The 16,946-nt window shown below is 39.4% G+C and overlaps 1 protein-coding gene across 5 annotated transcripts in view; it reads left to right on the top strand.

The window, feature by feature from the left end:
- The window catches only part of CDKL5 (cyclin dependent kinase like 5), a 162,745-nt gene that overhangs the window by 41,933 nt on the left and 103,866 nt on the right, over nt 1–16,946 (top strand). For all 5 annotated transcript variants that reach the window (XM_075913845.2, XM_075913853.2, XM_075913860.2 and 2 more), the window contains one exon: nt 14,673–14,900. In XM_075913845.2, coding sequence (XP_075769960.1) covers nt 14,837–14,900 — 64 coding nt within the window. In that variant the 5' untranslated portion in view covers nt 14,673–14,836. The remainder of the gene's footprint in view (nt 1–14,672; nt 14,901–16,946) is intronic.

The raw sequence follows: 16,946 nt of genomic DNA, 5'->3' as shown, positions 1-16,946 counted from the left end.
TTAAATTTTTCTTTTGCAACCATGAGTGTTAGAAACTTAGCTTTAGAAATGGAAGCAGATGTTCACTTGATTTTTTTTTTTTCACTGCAAGAACTGGAATTTAAGAAAAGCACCAGCCAGGTATTACAATGCTCTCAGTAAATCATGAGAATTGCTAGCATTGGTGCTTTTAAAGATAAGTATATAAGTTCTTATGACAGATTAAAGACTGAACTAGGCACACATGTGAAAGCCTTGAGTGAAATGAGTATTTCACAGAAATATGAGAACTGTAGGTGAAAGGTTTGTTTTAATGTATTCAGAGAATTATAATATCTTTGCTAATATTTTCTTTCAAAAAGTTGTGTTTATCTTCCAGTTTTTAGTGGATTTTCCCTCTCAATTGAAGATGACACAGTTTTATTATACTGTACACTTTTTTTTGGTCCAGGTTTCTCCTCTTGTACTATTCTGTGGACAGCTATGCTGTTGCTCATATTTTGATTCTATCCACTTTCACAGCTGTCAGTAGGGTTCTGAATACAGATGGCCAAAACTCAGAATTTCCAGTTTGTAGGAAATTTCATATTTTGTTTTTTTTCTGATTTAGACCAAAATAAAAATTCTCAATTTCCCCATGAACTGGAAATTGTGGAAAACTTTCACTGTGGAAACCTATGGTGTTTGTAAAACAACAACAAAAATATTTCAGCAGCTTCTGAACGAAATTGACATTCTTGTCACTTTTGTCAATGCCTGTCCTTAAGTAGCAGTGTTTTTCTCTGGTGATCCTAGGTGTGGCACACCATTTGGGAGTGGGGAACCAGGTGTTCAGGGTCTGGTAGCTAATCCATGCCATAGGCACTGGATACCCTAAATATCCTCAGCCTAGGCAAGCTGTCAAACCAAGTACGGTTTCTAATGGAACTCTTCCTGTGGATCAGCATAATTTTGTTTAAACACAGTAGGCTTCTGTGAAACATTTTGGGTTTCTAGTTTGTATTTTCTGATGAAACTCTTTTCTGAATAGCAGCAGTGAAACTGACAAAATCTGTGTTTCACTGTCCTGCTACTTACTAGATATACAGCAGCAGCATCACTAGAACTGCATCACTTTTTGTAAAGTTCTTTGCAACTGAGGCTTAATATATTTTTTCCAAATGAAGTTATTAAATTTTGGATAAATTACACTAAGTCAAAGCTCACCAGGGAAATTTCTGATAACCACTAGAAGTTGAACAATACATTTTTAAAGTGAATTAAACTTATTTAAAATCAGTTATATTTTCCAGAACTCACAGCTGGTTTTACATTAGGAGAGATGCTTGCAATTTGAGGACACCCTTCTCTTGCAGGGGAAGAAAAGGTAGAACCTTGGTTTATATAAACAACAGGAGGAAGATTAGTTTTGTATGATCAAAAGGTATAAAAGGAATCTCTCTGGATAATCACATGAAAAATGTGCTCATTCCTATTAAATAGAATTACTTATTTTTAAAATGAAATTTTATTTTCCTGAGGAAATGTCACATTGTTTACATTGAGATTACAACTTCTAGTACTAGAGACGGTCACTGGGGTACTGTAGTTGTTCTCACTGTTTCCAGCCATGTTTGACAAAAGTTCTATCTGCAGAACAGGTATGCAGTAGGTAGTGGCATGAATAGTCTGCTGCAAGTGTAGCTTCCTTCTGATCAGGTAGGTTCCTTATATAGAATCTTGCAAGTCTGTGATGCTTGTGGGAACTCTAATCCAGGAACTTGTATCAAATTTGACAAGATTGCAGTGACTTGTATCTCTCACAAAGAGGATGCCAATGCTATGCTATCAACAGATTTCTCACTTTTTTTAAACATGAGGGTACACAGGCTTCTGTCTCTTCATTGGAACAGGATGATTCATTTGTCTTTAGACTTATCTTCCAAGCAAGTGTTGGAATCCTGCAGAAAGCTCCAGTTGAGCTCTCCTAACTCATTTTGGTAAGCATTGCTCATTAAGATACCCTGGGTATAAGGAAGACAGGAGTAGTCCTTCGGTCAGGAATAACCTGGCCTACAGTCTGGGTTCAGCAGGGCCATGAGAGAAATAGGAACATACTTCTGTGGGAAGGTTTTGGGGTTTTGTCTATTTTATGCCTGAAACATAGGTGGTATGTTTCAAGATCTATAACACGTGGTGACTGTTCTGGAATAGGGTAGAAATGGGAATATCACTTGTTCATATTAATTCCTTATAAAGTAAAGCAAAGGAGGACTGGTTATCTAAATTCTGGATAGGATGTTTTACTCAGAAGTTGGAATTTGTTTTGATCATACAAACTTTTATATCTTTTTTTTAATCCTATTTATCATTAGTTTGTGCAAGAACCAATTCAGACACAATGTCAAAATAACATAGGATGAAGAGGCAAACGAGGTCCGTGGTCATTTCCTCAGTTCTTCAAACTAAGTTTAGTGAGATCAAATTATTAGCACAATATCTGCACAAGAATTTCATTTACTGGTATGGTAGAGGAGGCAGCTCTGAGCAATTCCCTGCCAAACTCCCTGGCTGTAATTAGCTTTGAAGAAAAAGACAAAGAACAGTACATAAATAATGGGGCACTGTCAGAACTGAAAAGCACAAAATGAGACTTCTCCCACCCCTTTTAAGAACAACTGAGTTTGAAGTATTTAATAGCACAATTCCTTTTCCTCTTTACCCCCTCCTTCCCCAAAATCCCTTTACCCCTGCAAAACATGGGCTGAAGCAGCCTTCGGGTGTTACTTGATCGTCTGGGTTACTGTCTTTGTTGTGCCATCCTTTGCCTCTTATGAGCTAGCAAGAGACTGAAGATGATCTATTTCCTATACTAAGAGAAGGAATCCTGATTATTTCAAATTCCTTGTCTTAGGAGAATAGAGCTGGCAATAAGAGGGGCAAGGTTATAGCGTGTTTGTATCTGATACCAACAAACCCATTATCCTTTGGCTTATTTGTTTTTTGTTCTTTTTGTTTTTGTTCCAGTCTATGAACTGGGCATGTCAGATTTTGAGTTGCCTTGTTTCAGAGGGCTAATTTTTCTCACTTTAAAACACTTAAATGCCTCTTTTGTAAGTAGAGGAAGCGAGAAGAACACTGTCCATTGAAAACATTTAGAAAATGCCCATGTAATTAAAACATACTATAAGCTTTAACTAAAAGTAAAAAATTGTCATATCTTTCTGTTTGTCAAAAACAAGATTTTAAGTTTAACGTGTACAAAACAACAGCAACATTCCATTTAATATTTAGCAAACTAGCATTGTTTCTTCCAATTGTAGGGAATGCAGGAAATATAATCCTATTCTTTTTTTACTACTAGCTGTTGTTCACTATTAGCAGTGACGAAGAAAAGGTGGCTTCTAAATCTGGGTATTTAATGCAAATAGTATTCTCTTGCATAAGCTGCATAGCTACAGAATCATCACACACTGTCATTAAAACTGTGACTCACAGCACTCAACAGAAGGTGTGCTTCAAGCCTTAAAAGTACTAATAGAATTATTGCAGTCTGATAAACACCCTGCAGTGGAAAAATACTTCAGCTACCATATCATATGATATTGTGTACCTTGTCATGCATATATTTTTGCCTTGCTCCTTTCTCTCCCCCGCCTTCAAAAACTTATCATTTGAGAAGACAGATGGGATTTTTCTAACCTCACTAGCATTCTGCAGGGTTGAAGATATGGATGTAAATAGATGAAATGAAATGCATTTAAGATCCTGTGTCTTGGAGAATACCTTGAAATGAAGCTTTTAGCTTAATAAATAAGAGACTTACGAGTTTTTTTCCAGTTCAACAGATTGCATATAAAAAGTGTTTTAATTAAAAAAAAAACCTACTATTTTAGGGCTTGCTTTCAGATATGTATTTTTATATTCAAAAGAAAAAGCAATTTTTTTGTTGGTAAGAGGAAAAATATTACAATAATTATCTTGAAAGCTGTTAAAGTCTGAGTAGATTTTAAATATGGATTTTGAGGTCTGAGCAGGTTTTTTTAGATATGTAGATATAGACATGATGAAAATATAAAGCAAATTCCAACCCAAAATCTTCTCCCTGTGTTTGGCTGTTCTTGTTCCTCTCTGAGATTCTTAACCAGAACCTAGGTTACCCTGATCAAAGGACTATTCCTGCATTCCTTATATCCAGGTCAGGTTAATGAGCAATACCTGAGTGAGATAAGGCATAATTGGCATCTTTTTATAATAAAAACCCCACTAGCAAACAGCTTTTCTAGCAGTGACTAAAAGTCCTCAACCATTTTTAATCTTCTGGTCTCTTACCTTAAAAAGAAAAATGATTGTACTGTATTATTAAGAGAGAAGAGATTCTCAGGTGCAGTACAGCAAACCTCATGATAATTCTTCGCTATTTTCTTACGACTTAACTGAGTCAGTAGAACACCTAATAGTTGTGTAAGGATAACAGAGGAAACTGGATATTAAGACCCTGCTAGTGGTCTGTGTTAAGAACAAGGAAGGAATTGTATTTTTAGCCATTCTGTGTCACTGAGAAACCATTACAATCTCATGCATAAATTTCTTGTTTTCCTGGTTGGTGGCATATCCTTTTTTTTTTTTTTTTGGCTTTGCATTTTGTTATGCATAATGAGTAGACTCTCACACTGTATAATTACTGTCTTGCATAGATTACATGAAGCTGCATATGTGAATTTTTCCAACTCAGAGATTTAACTTCTTGGTGGCTTTGAGATTTATTTATTTTTTTACTATTCTTTGTTTAGCTTAAAATCTGATGTTTAACCATTCTTTTTCAGAGGGACCTCCTTTTTAAGGTTCTTGTGTCCTGGGTATAATTATACAGATTGGAATTGGTTCTGTTTGTCAATAATAAACTAATTTGTAGTCTGAGAGAGAGAGAGAGAGAGCCATGTTAGCCTGTATCTTCAAATACAACAAATCCTTTGGCACTTGAAAGGTGAAACAGATTTATTTAGGCATTGGTTTTAGTGGATAAGAACCACTTGATTAGGGTGGATATGGCTCACTCCCAGCAACTGATGGGGGAGATAAATATCAAGAGAGGGGAAATCATTTTTGTGGTGAGAGAACCATTCTAAGTCCATATTCAGTCTTAATTTGATTGCAAATGTAACACAAATGAAATGCAGCTGTGCTGTTTCTCCTTGTAGTCTGGTTTTGAAGGGTTTTTTTTGATCAAGGTATAGCTGCTTTTTAGTCTCTTACTGAGTGTCTACAGAGGTTAAAGTGTTATACTGGTTTTAGTATGTTACTTTTCTTGATGTCTGATTTGTATCAGAGACTGTTTGGTTTAGCCCTGTGGTCCCCAACACAGTGCCCGCGGGCGCCATGGCGCCCGCGGGGGCATTTCCATGCGCCCGCCAGGTGCGCGGGGCTGGCCTGGCCCCGGGCACATGGCGCGCGGCGCTTGCGGGGGGGAGGGAGAGCGCTGGCCCCGGGCGCGCGGCGCTTGCGGGGGGAGCGCCGGCCCCGGGCGCCCGACAAACTGAAAAGGTTGGGGACCACTGGTTTAGCCAGTATACACGTCAAAGGAGCATTGGTGGCACAAGATGGCATACATTAGGTTAGTAGATGTACAGGTGGATGAGCCCTTGTTGATATGGCTGATATGGTTAAGTCCTATGATGATGTCACTTGTGTAGATATGTGGATAATTGGCAATGGGTTTTATTGCAGGGACAAGTTCCTGGGTTAGTGTTTCTGTGGTGTGGTGGGTGGCTGCTCATGAGTATTTGCTTCAGGTTGGGGGTCTGTCTATAGGTGAGGACTTGAGAGAGTAAGAGACCATTTTCTAGGATAGCTTGTAGATTATTAACAATGTGTTGGAGGGTTGTAGCTGGGGGCTATAGATGATAGCCAGGTATTTTCCTTATCGGGCCTGTCCTGAAGTAGGTGTCTTGCGGATATTTGTCTGGCTTGGTCAGTCTGTTTCTTCACTTCCCCAGGTGGGTTAGTTTTAAGAATGCTTGATCAAGATCTTGTCAGTGGTTGTCTCTTCTGAAGGATTGGAGCAGATGTAGTTTTATCTTAGGGCTTGGTTATAGACAATGAATTGTGTGATGTGTCCTGGATTGTGTGATGTGTCCTGGATGGAAGCTAGAAGCAAGTAGATAAGAATAGATGTCAGTAAGCTTCTGGTATAGGAAGGTGTTTAAGTGGCCATCATTTATTTATACTGACATTTATAAGGTAACTTTGTGGGATTCATGTTAAGCTTTTGTGATTATTCATCTGCATGTCTGCTTTGACTCATTGTCCAGACTAGCTGTAGTCACCATATTTTACATCCTATTTTGTACAACTTACGGCCTAGCTTGAATAGCAGAAAGAGAATGGTTCTTGTTGTAAATGGGCATCTGAAGTGCAATAGCAATTAATGATGGAAATCCCGAAGAGAACCTGGCCACTTTATGTAAATTAAGCTTGTGAAATAATCTTCAATCAATTCTTTCCTCCAGCCATGTGACAAACATTGCAAGCTATTGTTTCTTTCATCTTCTGGCTTCTCCTATTGTGTTCAGCTGCTGCAGCCTAATGGCCAAATAGCTTCTTCTTTGATAACTGCTCTCTCAATATGCATTGACAGAAATTGTTAGGGAATGTAAAAATAAAGTTAGGAAGTCCAAAAAGTAAACTGAATAACAGTTAGCAAAAAATTCAAAACATATTAATTTTTTAAAAGCAGAAAGCCTGCTAAACAACCAGTAAGTTGATTGCGCAGAGCACTCATAACAATCAAGACGCTAACAGAGCACTCATAAGGTCATTGTGGAGAAACGAAATGATTTCTTTGAATCAGTCTTCACAGCTGAGGATGCGAGGGAGGTTGACAAACCTGAGCCATTCTCTTTAGGTGACAGATCCAAGGTGACTGTCCCAGGTTGAGAGATCATTAGAAGAGATTTTTGGAACAAACTGATAAACAGTAGCAAGTCAGGCTGTACCCATGAAAGTTCATGATACTCTCTCTTGTTGTTTTTTTGTTTTGTTTTTTTAAAAACAAATGGTGTGGTAGCACTTTAGTCCGTTAGTCTGTTACAGAAGAAAAACAACAAATGGTCTGGTAGCCCTTTAATCTATAAAGGGCTACCAGACCATTTGTTGTTTTTTTCTGTAACAGACTAACTTGGCTACCCCCTGAAGCTTCTATATATTTTTTGTTAGTCTCTAAGGTGCCACACGACTATTCATTGTTTTAAAGTTACACACTAACATGGTTAACCCTCTGAGAATAGGTCCAGATGGCATTCATTCCAGAGTTCTGACTCAAATGTGAAATTGTGGAACTACTAAATGTGGTTTCTAACCTATCCTTTTAAATCAGCTTTTGTACCAAATGACTGGGAAGATAGTTATTGTGACACCAATTTTCAAGAAGGGCTCTAGAGGTGATCCTGGCAATTAGAGACATGTAAATCTAACTTTAATACTGGGGAAATTGGTTGAAACTATTATAAAGAACTACACAAGGTAAGTAAGCTCTTTAATCATCTATTATGTCTTTTCTCTTGGTCTTTCTCTTGCTCTAAAACAATCTCTTGGAAGGTAGAGTTAAAATCTTTATCAAAACCATTTCTTTCCTATGCTCCTGCTGATTTTTTTTTATGTATGCTTATTTGTGAGTGGACTACTGACTTGTTTTCCTGAGTTGATTTGGAAAAGGTAAAGGGGCAAGGATAGGGATGTAAGCAAGTAGTTGATAAGCTTACGCTTATCAGGTAGTCTAGTCCACTATTTGACTATGTGCTCCGTTTCTCCCCCCCCCCCTTGCTGTCTGCGTATCAGGGGGAGCAGGTGCTAGGGGGAGCTGACTTAAAAGCCAGTTCTCCCCAGCACCATCTTTGTGGTGCTGCCTGCCCTCCTCCCTATGCACTGCTTTCTCTGTCAAGGGCTGCTGCCAGAGCAGCCTCTGCCCATGGTCAGCCCGGGCTGTTGCGAGCAGGGTCTGCTGCCGGAGCAGCTTCTGTCCACGGAAGCTGGGGCTGGCTACGGACAGGGGCTGCTGGATCCGACTCCTACTACATTTAAAATGCAGAATCTCAGTAGGTCCCAGCTCTGTCCTCTTTCACTCCAGGTTCCGGATCTACCCCGCTGTGCCTTTGAAGTTTAAATGTAGTAGGAGCTGGGTTGCCTGTGTGCCCGGCTCCTACAATGTTTAAACTGCAGAGCTCCAGTGGAGGTAGCTCCTCTGAGCGCCATTTTTAAAACCCTGCAGCTCTGATTCAGTAAGCACAGGAGGGCTGGGGGCGGGGGGCGCAGGAGCGGCTTTGCGAGCAGCACTTTTGGGGGGCAAGAGCCGCATGTGGCTTGTGAGCTGCGGGTTGACCACAGCTCGTGTTGAGGGAGACATAACGTGGCCAGCTCCCGGGTCTCTGTTGGTCACGTGGGCCAGAGCAGCGTGTGCTCTGCTCCCACCCCAGCCAAGCAGCCCCCTAGCATGGTGCCCAGCAAGTGTCCCCTCCAGCCCCCCCTTCACTACAATTCTGCCTCACTCCTCACTTCCCCCGCCAGACGCAGCAGGCGGAAATTGGCCCTGCCGGGCTTCTGTCCGAGGGAAACAGGAAATACCAGTCATTTCCTGTTTTTTGGTTTTGTTTTGTTTTTTAAACTGGCCGGAGCACGCAAATACCAGACTGTCTGGGTGAATACTGGACACCTGGCACCCTACTACACTCACCATGGTGGCAAGAGCTGCAGGGAAGCAGAGCGGCACAGCAACCTCTAATCTTCTGCCATCTCCCAGGTTTGCCTGATGGCTCTTCTACACTGTGCTGGTGGGAAGCGGAGAGCCCCAGCTACAGTGTGGTTTGGTTTGGGAGATGGCAGCAGAGAGAGCAGGCTATTCTGTAGCTCCACTTGCCTGCAGTGAGTGTGGCAGGAGGCCCAACCCCTGCTGCTGACCTCAGCCCGCCCAGGGTCCTATGGGCTAATCTGAGTATGGGGGATTGTCATTTCCATAGGATGGTTGGTGTGGCTGCTGCAGGGCCCCCCACAGTGTGGGGTTTTGGACAGCTGTGCTGAATCAGATGGGATGGTTCTGTACACCTCCCCAGGCCACAGGGACATGCCAGCAGTGGTACAGAGCTAGCAGCTGGAACCTCTTGCTCTGCTGCGCAACTGGTGGTAGCAGCAAGAGCCCCGGGGGGAGGGGGGGGGGGGAGTTAAATCCTGTGGCAGGCAGGCCCAGAAGAATGCACAGAGACCCCCTACCATGACACCTGAGGTCATGGGCAGCTGGGGAAGGTAAGCTGCTGCCCTGTCCCTTGAGCAACCTTCCCCTCTGCCAGTGTAGCCAAGCCCCGCCTAACCCCAGCACAATCCTTCCTGTCCAACTGGAAAACTGGGATTGCCATGCGACGGCTCCAGGCCCCTTCCCCCTCACAGCCCCAGTGAACTGCACGCCGGCCCCCGGCCCCTTCCTCCTCCCTTCGCAGCCCAGCTGAGCCATGCATCGCCTCCCCCTGCATAGAGCTGGGCTTCTAGCCTCCCCACCCACTGCAGCACATTAAGACTCTCTGAGCCTAGAACTATGAATGTTGCCGGACCAGAGTTCTGGTTTATAAAAGTTTAACCTGTAGAAGTTTCTTTAGATTAATCTTAAGTGTATGGAGGGTGAGTATTCTTCAGACGCAAGTAAGTAAAATATGACACTTTCATTATCATCATACCAAATGGTAAGTGAAGTATGTTTGGCATGTATGGGATACATTTTTGTTTAGTTTTAGGAAGTTGGCTGTTAAGAGGGAAGTTTTCATGGAAAAAAAACAAAAGAAAAAACACGTTCTCTGTTTCTACTTTGAAAAAACATCAAGAATGAATAGCGGAAATCTAGTAAATGCTTCTAGCGGCCAGTTAGACATTAGGTTTTCATTCACTAATAACAGTATGATACCTGATCCTATTAATTTAAAATTAGACATTTAGGGCTTTTTTTATTCTCTTGGAGGTTTTTTTTAGCAGATGTGTGCTTTTTTTTGTTTGAGAAAGTGATCTCAAGTTTTATTTTCTTTAAAAAAAAAAAAAAATCTGAATAGTGAACCAACAATCTGAGAGTAATAATAGGGTTGAAAATTACATGGAACAGCAGTCGTTGTTATTTTGGTCTGTGTTGGAATAACCATAATGTTGAGTTATAGCATTCATAGGGTATTAAATACTTTGTATGTTCACCTTTATTTAATATCCTATTTTTCTTTTACTTTAAAGACTAAAAACCAAAAGTTCTTATCTACATGCAGTGTGGACTGGAATAAATCTTGTAGATGAATGAAAATTAGGCTGTGGGAGAAAAATGAAAGAGGAAAGATCGATAAGCAAGTGTTTATTTTTTTTCTAATTTTCCCTGTTCAGATGTTGGCAACCCTTCTGAGTCACCATGGACACTTTGGGCTCTGTGATTTGGGGGTAGGCATGCTAGCTGTAGGGGATTAATTTTTTATTTTTTTTTAAAATAAACAAACAATGAAAGGAACACAAGGTGACTTACAGTTTGAATATGTTCTCAAATACTTGCACACTTCATAGGATCTCAGATTGTATTGTTCAGTTTTATAAGTCATCAAAGTTACAAGGCCAGACAGTACAAGACTAGAGATTACTACATAGACATAATGTGTTGAGGTGGGAATTTCTATACTAAACTAGAGGACAACGTACATGAATAGGAAGAGCAGGGGAAAAAAAAGGACGGACGGAAGGTTTAGGAGAACTTGAGGTCTAACATTCTTTGGGCACTTCCAGTGTGGTTTTTTTTTAAAATCCTAATCTGTTTAAAAGATGGATATCTTCAAAATTCATATAACTAGTCACTATTGTGATAAGCTGTGTTTATAAAATACACTAGGTGCCCAGTTGTTACCCAGGCGACAAAGGCACCTTGAAGAAAATAGAAATCAAAAGGTGACCCCTGTATCAGGGTAGCCCCTGTTTCAGAGAATGCAGGTACCCTTTTCCTGTATCTGTCACCAGTGGGCTGGAGTAATCCCTCAGTGCACCCTCCTAGTGTAATACAGAAATAATAAAGAGGGACACCCTATGTAAGTTGACACACATATTAAGATATTAAAATTACAATAACGGGGAAAATGGGAAATTCAAACAATAACGCAAACAATAGTAAGTCTCCTTAACTAACAATAACTATATAACAGTGTAGGGATTTCATCAGAGGCGTGAAGCCTAGGCCCAGATACTGACTTTGGCCAGGAAGAAAGGAAGAATTGATAGGAAAGAACCCAAAGAAGTATACCCCTTTTACATTGGGAGGTACCAGTGGTGCTGTGCAGCTGAGACCTGGGACCTTCTACCCTTGAGCTAGTTTGAAGCTGTCAGGGAGGAACTTCAGGGACATCACAGTGGGGAGCTTCTATGGTGGAAGTGGATCACTGGCGGTACATCTTCCCTTTCCCTTGTCATTGCCGCTATGGTGGCCCGGTGCTGACAGGAGTGTGGATGGGAAGACCACACGCCCCCAGCAGCCTCACAGGCCCTTAAATCTTTTCTGTAGTATGAAACTCTGAGGTGATGGGAATGTTCTGGGTGGGCGGAAAACACCAGTTCTGGCTGGTGAGAGCCAGCACTGCTCAGAGTCCTCTGCTACTGACAGGCATTTTGATCAAAATGGAGTCCTAAGATCAAAAGTTCACTGACTCCATTTTGAATGATTTTTATATTAACTCCTTTAATCCCAACACAGTTTTGAAAATTTTGGCCATAGGTGGTTGAGGAGCTCAAAATTCCTGCATCTTATCTATGGTTTGAAACTATTCTTTGTATTCAGGATAGTTTTATTGATTTTTTTGGAGGTAGACTCTCATATAAATGAAATACAGGATTAGCAGAGCCAACCAAAACACAGAACCTGAATCTTGATTGGTAGTTCAGTCTCTAAGCTCATTCAGTCCTTTCCTCTCTCTGCGTGCCAGTTATGGGAGTGACTTTTTCCAGTGTCCTTTTGTTTGCTCATCATCTGGACAATGTTACTGTACCTACAACTGAAATACTAGTGATATAGCTGTTGTAAATAAGGGCTTGCTGGATCCAAATGTTGGTATGCAGTGGTACTGTAGCAATGTTTTCCCATAATATTGGAGAGACAAAAGATGGGTAAGAGAATCTTTTATTGACGAATTTCTGTTGGTGAGAGAGACTATGTACACACTACCTCTGGTTTAAGTGGGTATAAATTATGTCTCTCAGGGAAGTGACTACTTTGACCAATCACCAGTAGGGACAGCTCTTCCATTAACATATCTACTGCTGCTTGTGGGACCTAGAGCAATTAAGTTGATGGGAGAGCTCTCAGTTTAGATCTACATTAGTATTTTACTAGCAGCATCGCTGCGCTGTAGCTGAGCTGCTGTAACGCTTGGTGTTCAACCAGTTCTGAAGCTGTAGCCACTATAGTGGCTACTAGTACAGCGAACTAACCAAATTATTCTGAAATTGTAAATAATATAGTGGCTATTGCTATAGTCAGCTAACCACACTCACCCGGCCAAATAGCCAAATGGGGGCTAGAGGCTAGCGTGTTGGACACAGCAGGTGTAAGCTCTCTAGTTAGCCGTAGCCTGAAGCAAGCTTTTGAAATGAGACACAGCTCTTCTGGTTTCCCTGACCTGAAGAAGGGAAAGCTTTTGGGTTGAAAGCTTTACTCTCTCTCACCAACAGAAATTGGTCCAGTAAAAGATGTCTCATCCACCTTGTCTTGTAAATGTTGTTAGCAGTTTCATGCCTTGATCTGCCTTGGTTTGTCTGTGTTAAAGTTAAGCCTGTTCCCTTGTTGGCTTTTAAATTAGTGCCTTGATAGATGGTGTGTGGACAGAAGCACTCTGCTCTGTTATATTCCTAGATTCTAGGTTTGGATCTTGTAATGATTATCTGTGCCTCTGTCTACTGCACTTTCAAGAGGATTTTTCTCATGGCCCCATTTTTAGGAATATGGGAGTGTGACTATGAGCCCAGACTCTAAGATTCTTAGTTTGTCTTAATGTATGTCTTTTCAAAAAGGACTACATTAATGAAAAGTAGGAGCTTTTTACTTTGTACTCAGGGAGTTCATATGGGTAAGTTACAGTGTAGTACTGGCCAATGCCACAATGGGGTGGACAAACACAGCTCACTATAGACTGTAGTGCAGGGGCTAACAGATCAGATGTATTTATTTAGTTTTTGTAATTGGTTTATTACTGTTACCTTAAAGATTGAAGGCTCTGTAAGAAGGCAGGGGAGAGAAAACCCACACACCTATGAGGGGGAAGAGTGTGAAAGGGAAAGATGAAGAGTGCATGTTTAGTATGGAAAGAAATGCCAGCTCTTTAACACTCAGATAAAGACAATGTTTTTTTCTGTCCATCTTAAATAACTATGAAAATATTTCAGTAATGGAAGAATAACTTTTAAATTGTTTTCCCCTATAGACGATTAATTTAGGCAAACATTTTTTATATTTATAGTCACTTGAACAAAAACTTGATTCTGCGATAATGTATTTTATTATCTTTTATGTAGCCTTTGTTTCTCTGCGAACAAGTTTCTTTCAAGCCATTTGATGTGTTTTTTCCTGTCTCTCCTACCTCTCCTTCGTATTATGTTTGGCTCAGAGCAGTGCTCTTCACAACATCCACTGGCAACACTAAAATAGAGATGCAACTTTATATTTCTGTATGTGCAGAATCCAGGATAGTTAGGTCATCGATATTGGTACCATGAATTGGTTTAGTGATATGGATTCATTGCCACCCTGCAAGCTAGTTTTCCATAGGTAGTCCTATTCATAGGGCCCTGAGATACAAGAAACTGTTCCCTTTTACAGAGAATTCATTAGTGGTTTATTTCTCTCCATTTTAAAATTGAATAGGTGATGTAAGTATTGATTAAAACCAGCATATACAGTGGCAAAATAAATCTTAGTACACTTATTTTTCTACTAAAACCATAGATGACAAACTTTGCCTGGAGTAAAAACCTGCTTTCTTTGCATTCATCACATTTCTGTAATTACTACATGTATTGTCTGAAAATGTGTAACTTTGCTATAGAGAGAGCTTTAAAAGAGTATTTGTATCGTATGGTACTAAGTATGCTTAATTTGTGTGAAACTTACAATGTTTCATAAAATATTATTCAGCATATCCTTTTTAAACAGGCTCCTTATAGTGTTAACTATGAAAAGTGTTAGAAATGTTTCCAGGTGTAATAAAAGATAGAAAAAGAGGAACTAGCATAGATTGAGTGTAGAATAAACTAACTAATTACAATCCATTTTTTTCTATAATTAGCTGCCATCATAAATGCAAGAGAGAAAGCTAGTATTTATAAGTATGTGTTCAACTACCTGCTGTGGTAGATCACTGCCAATTTTTCTTGTATACCAGCAGGAAACATTTCTTATATAAGCTGTTTCCTTACTTTAAATGATGTCCTGCTTCTGGGGTTATAAAACCTACTGTGCCATATATCAGATATGTAGTCACCTATGCTGACTGACTTTATGCATGCTGCAGAGTTCTATTGACCGTAAAACCCAGAAAGGGGTGAGGTAATTTTCCTTCTCAAATTCCATAGTGCTGACAGTAAATATTGTGAATATATGCCATTGTTTTTCTTTGAATGCTGTAAAGCAAGATCTGCTGATGCTAATTTTATCATTCATTTCTTTCCAGGAAGCTATTTAATGCCTAGAAATTAGGACAAGTATGTGAGAAGTCCAGTCAATCAATGTGGATTTCTTCTATCAGAAGTCTTCACTTTTGCCTGCTATAGACCCTTTAGATATTCTTCTCTGTGCCATGCTCTGTGGCTCTCATCACAAGAGGAATTTGTCTTCATGAAGATTCTTAACATTGGTAATGTGATGAATAAATTTGAGATCCTTGGGGTTGTAGGTGAAGGTAAGTCAGATCATCTTAATTAAATAGGAATTAGAACTAAGACAGTGTTCAGGAGTAGTACTGTTAAACAGTACTGGAATACTATTTATTTAAATGTTTTCTACATTATCCAATATATTGATTTCAATTACAACACAGAATACAAAATGTACATTGCTCACTTCATATTTTAATTACAAATATTTGACTGTAAAACAAAAGAAATAGTAGTTTTCATTTCTTCCATTACAAGTACTATGGTATAATTTCTCCAACATAAAAAATTGATCTTACAAATGTAGAGTTGTGTACAAAAAAACCCTTGCATTCAAAAACAAAACAATGTAAAACTTGAGAGCCTACAAGTCTCAGATGAATTACTTAGACAGAAAAGTTTTACATTTGCAGGAAATAACGCTGCCTGTTTCTTGTTTACAATGTCACCTGAAAGTGAGAACGGGTGTTCACATGGCATTGTTGAAGCTGGCATCAAGATATTTACATGCAAGATGTGCTGAGGAGTCATATGTCCCTTCATGCTTCAGCCACCATTCCAACGGATGTACGCCCATGCTGATGACTAGTTCTATTTGATAATGGTCCAAAGCAGTGTGGACTTACGCATTTTCATTTTCTGCATCTGACTCAGATGCAGATCAGTAAAAGGTTGATTTTTCTTTTCTGGTGGTTTATGTTCTATAGTTTCCACACTGGAGTGTTGCTCTGTTAAGACTTCTCAAAGAACGTTCCTCACTTCATCCCTTTAAGTTTGGAAGGCACATCAGATTCTTAAACCTTGGATCAAGTGCTGTAGCTCTCTTTAGAAATGTGGCTTTTGTGAAATCTATAGTGAAAGCATTCTTAAAACGAACATGTGCTGGGTCATTGTCTGAGACTGCAATAATATGAAATATATGACAGAGTTTGGGTAAAACAACAGGAGACATTCAATTCTCCCCCAAGAAATTTGGTCACAAATTTAATTACTGCATTATTTTTTAACAAAGGTCATCAGCATTGAAGTAAGTCCTCTTGAATGGTGGTCAAAGCATGAAGGGGCATACAAATAGTTAGCACATCTGGCATTCAAATACCTTGCAATGCCAGTTACAAAAGTGCCATGTGAACACCTGTTTTCATTTTCTGGTGACATTGTAAATAAGAAGCGGGCAGCATTATTTCCCATAAAAATATAACTTGTTTCTCTAAGTGATTGCCTAAATAAGTAGTAGGGCTCAGTGGACTTGTAAATGGTGAAAGTTATACATTGTTTTGTTTCCGAATGCAGCTATGTAACCAAAAAAAATCTACATTGGTAAGTTGTACTTTCATAATAAAGAGATGCACTGCTGTACTTGTTTGTATGAGGTGAATTGAAAAAATATGATTTATTCATTTTTACAATGCATATATTTTTATTACAAATATTATTCTATGCTTAATTATGGACATTATCGAGCTAGACAAAATATTATTTGCATATACAAGTTAACATATTAAGTAATAAAGTCATTGTCTTAATTTTAAGATGGCAGGATGTCCTAAAGAAGTGAAACAATTATTTTACCATTCTAAATCCAACTGAACTCTTACGTATTGGGGTGGGAAAAATCCAGATCGTTAGTGGTGAAGTTAAGCTGACCTAAGTCCCTGTGTAGGCAGGCAGTGCTAGGTCAACAGAAGAATTCTTCTGTCAACCTATCTGCTGTGTCTTGAGGAGGTAGATACCTGTACCAATGGGAGAATGCCACTATAGCTATGCTGCTTAGCATTTTATGTGTAGATAAGTCACAAGAGATGCCTTAAAAGTAATCAAAGCAGAATTACCAGAATGTACATGAAATGACACTTTTTTTTTTCTGTTCTTGTTTTTAAAAAAAATAATGTAATGTGTAATGTTACTGTCTACACTAGTAACTCTTACCAGAATATACAGATTTTCAGATAGTCTTGCATATTCATATTTATAAAAATAAAGAATTCACAGAAGAATTTCAAAATCATATACTTACCAGCAGCTTCATTTTTAAATTTTGCGACACAAAAATGCAACAAAACATTTTAGCT

Source organism: Pelodiscus sinensis, chromosome 1 (genome assembly GCF_052426305.1).
Source record: "Pelodiscus sinensis isolate ZL-2025 chromosome 1, ASM5242630v1, whole genome shotgun sequence".
Taxonomy (NCBI): Eukaryota; Metazoa; Chordata; order Testudines; family Trionychidae; genus Pelodiscus; species Pelodiscus sinensis.
Note: the sequence above shows the minus strand (reverse complement) of the source record. Positions and strands in the feature narration are given on the sequence as shown.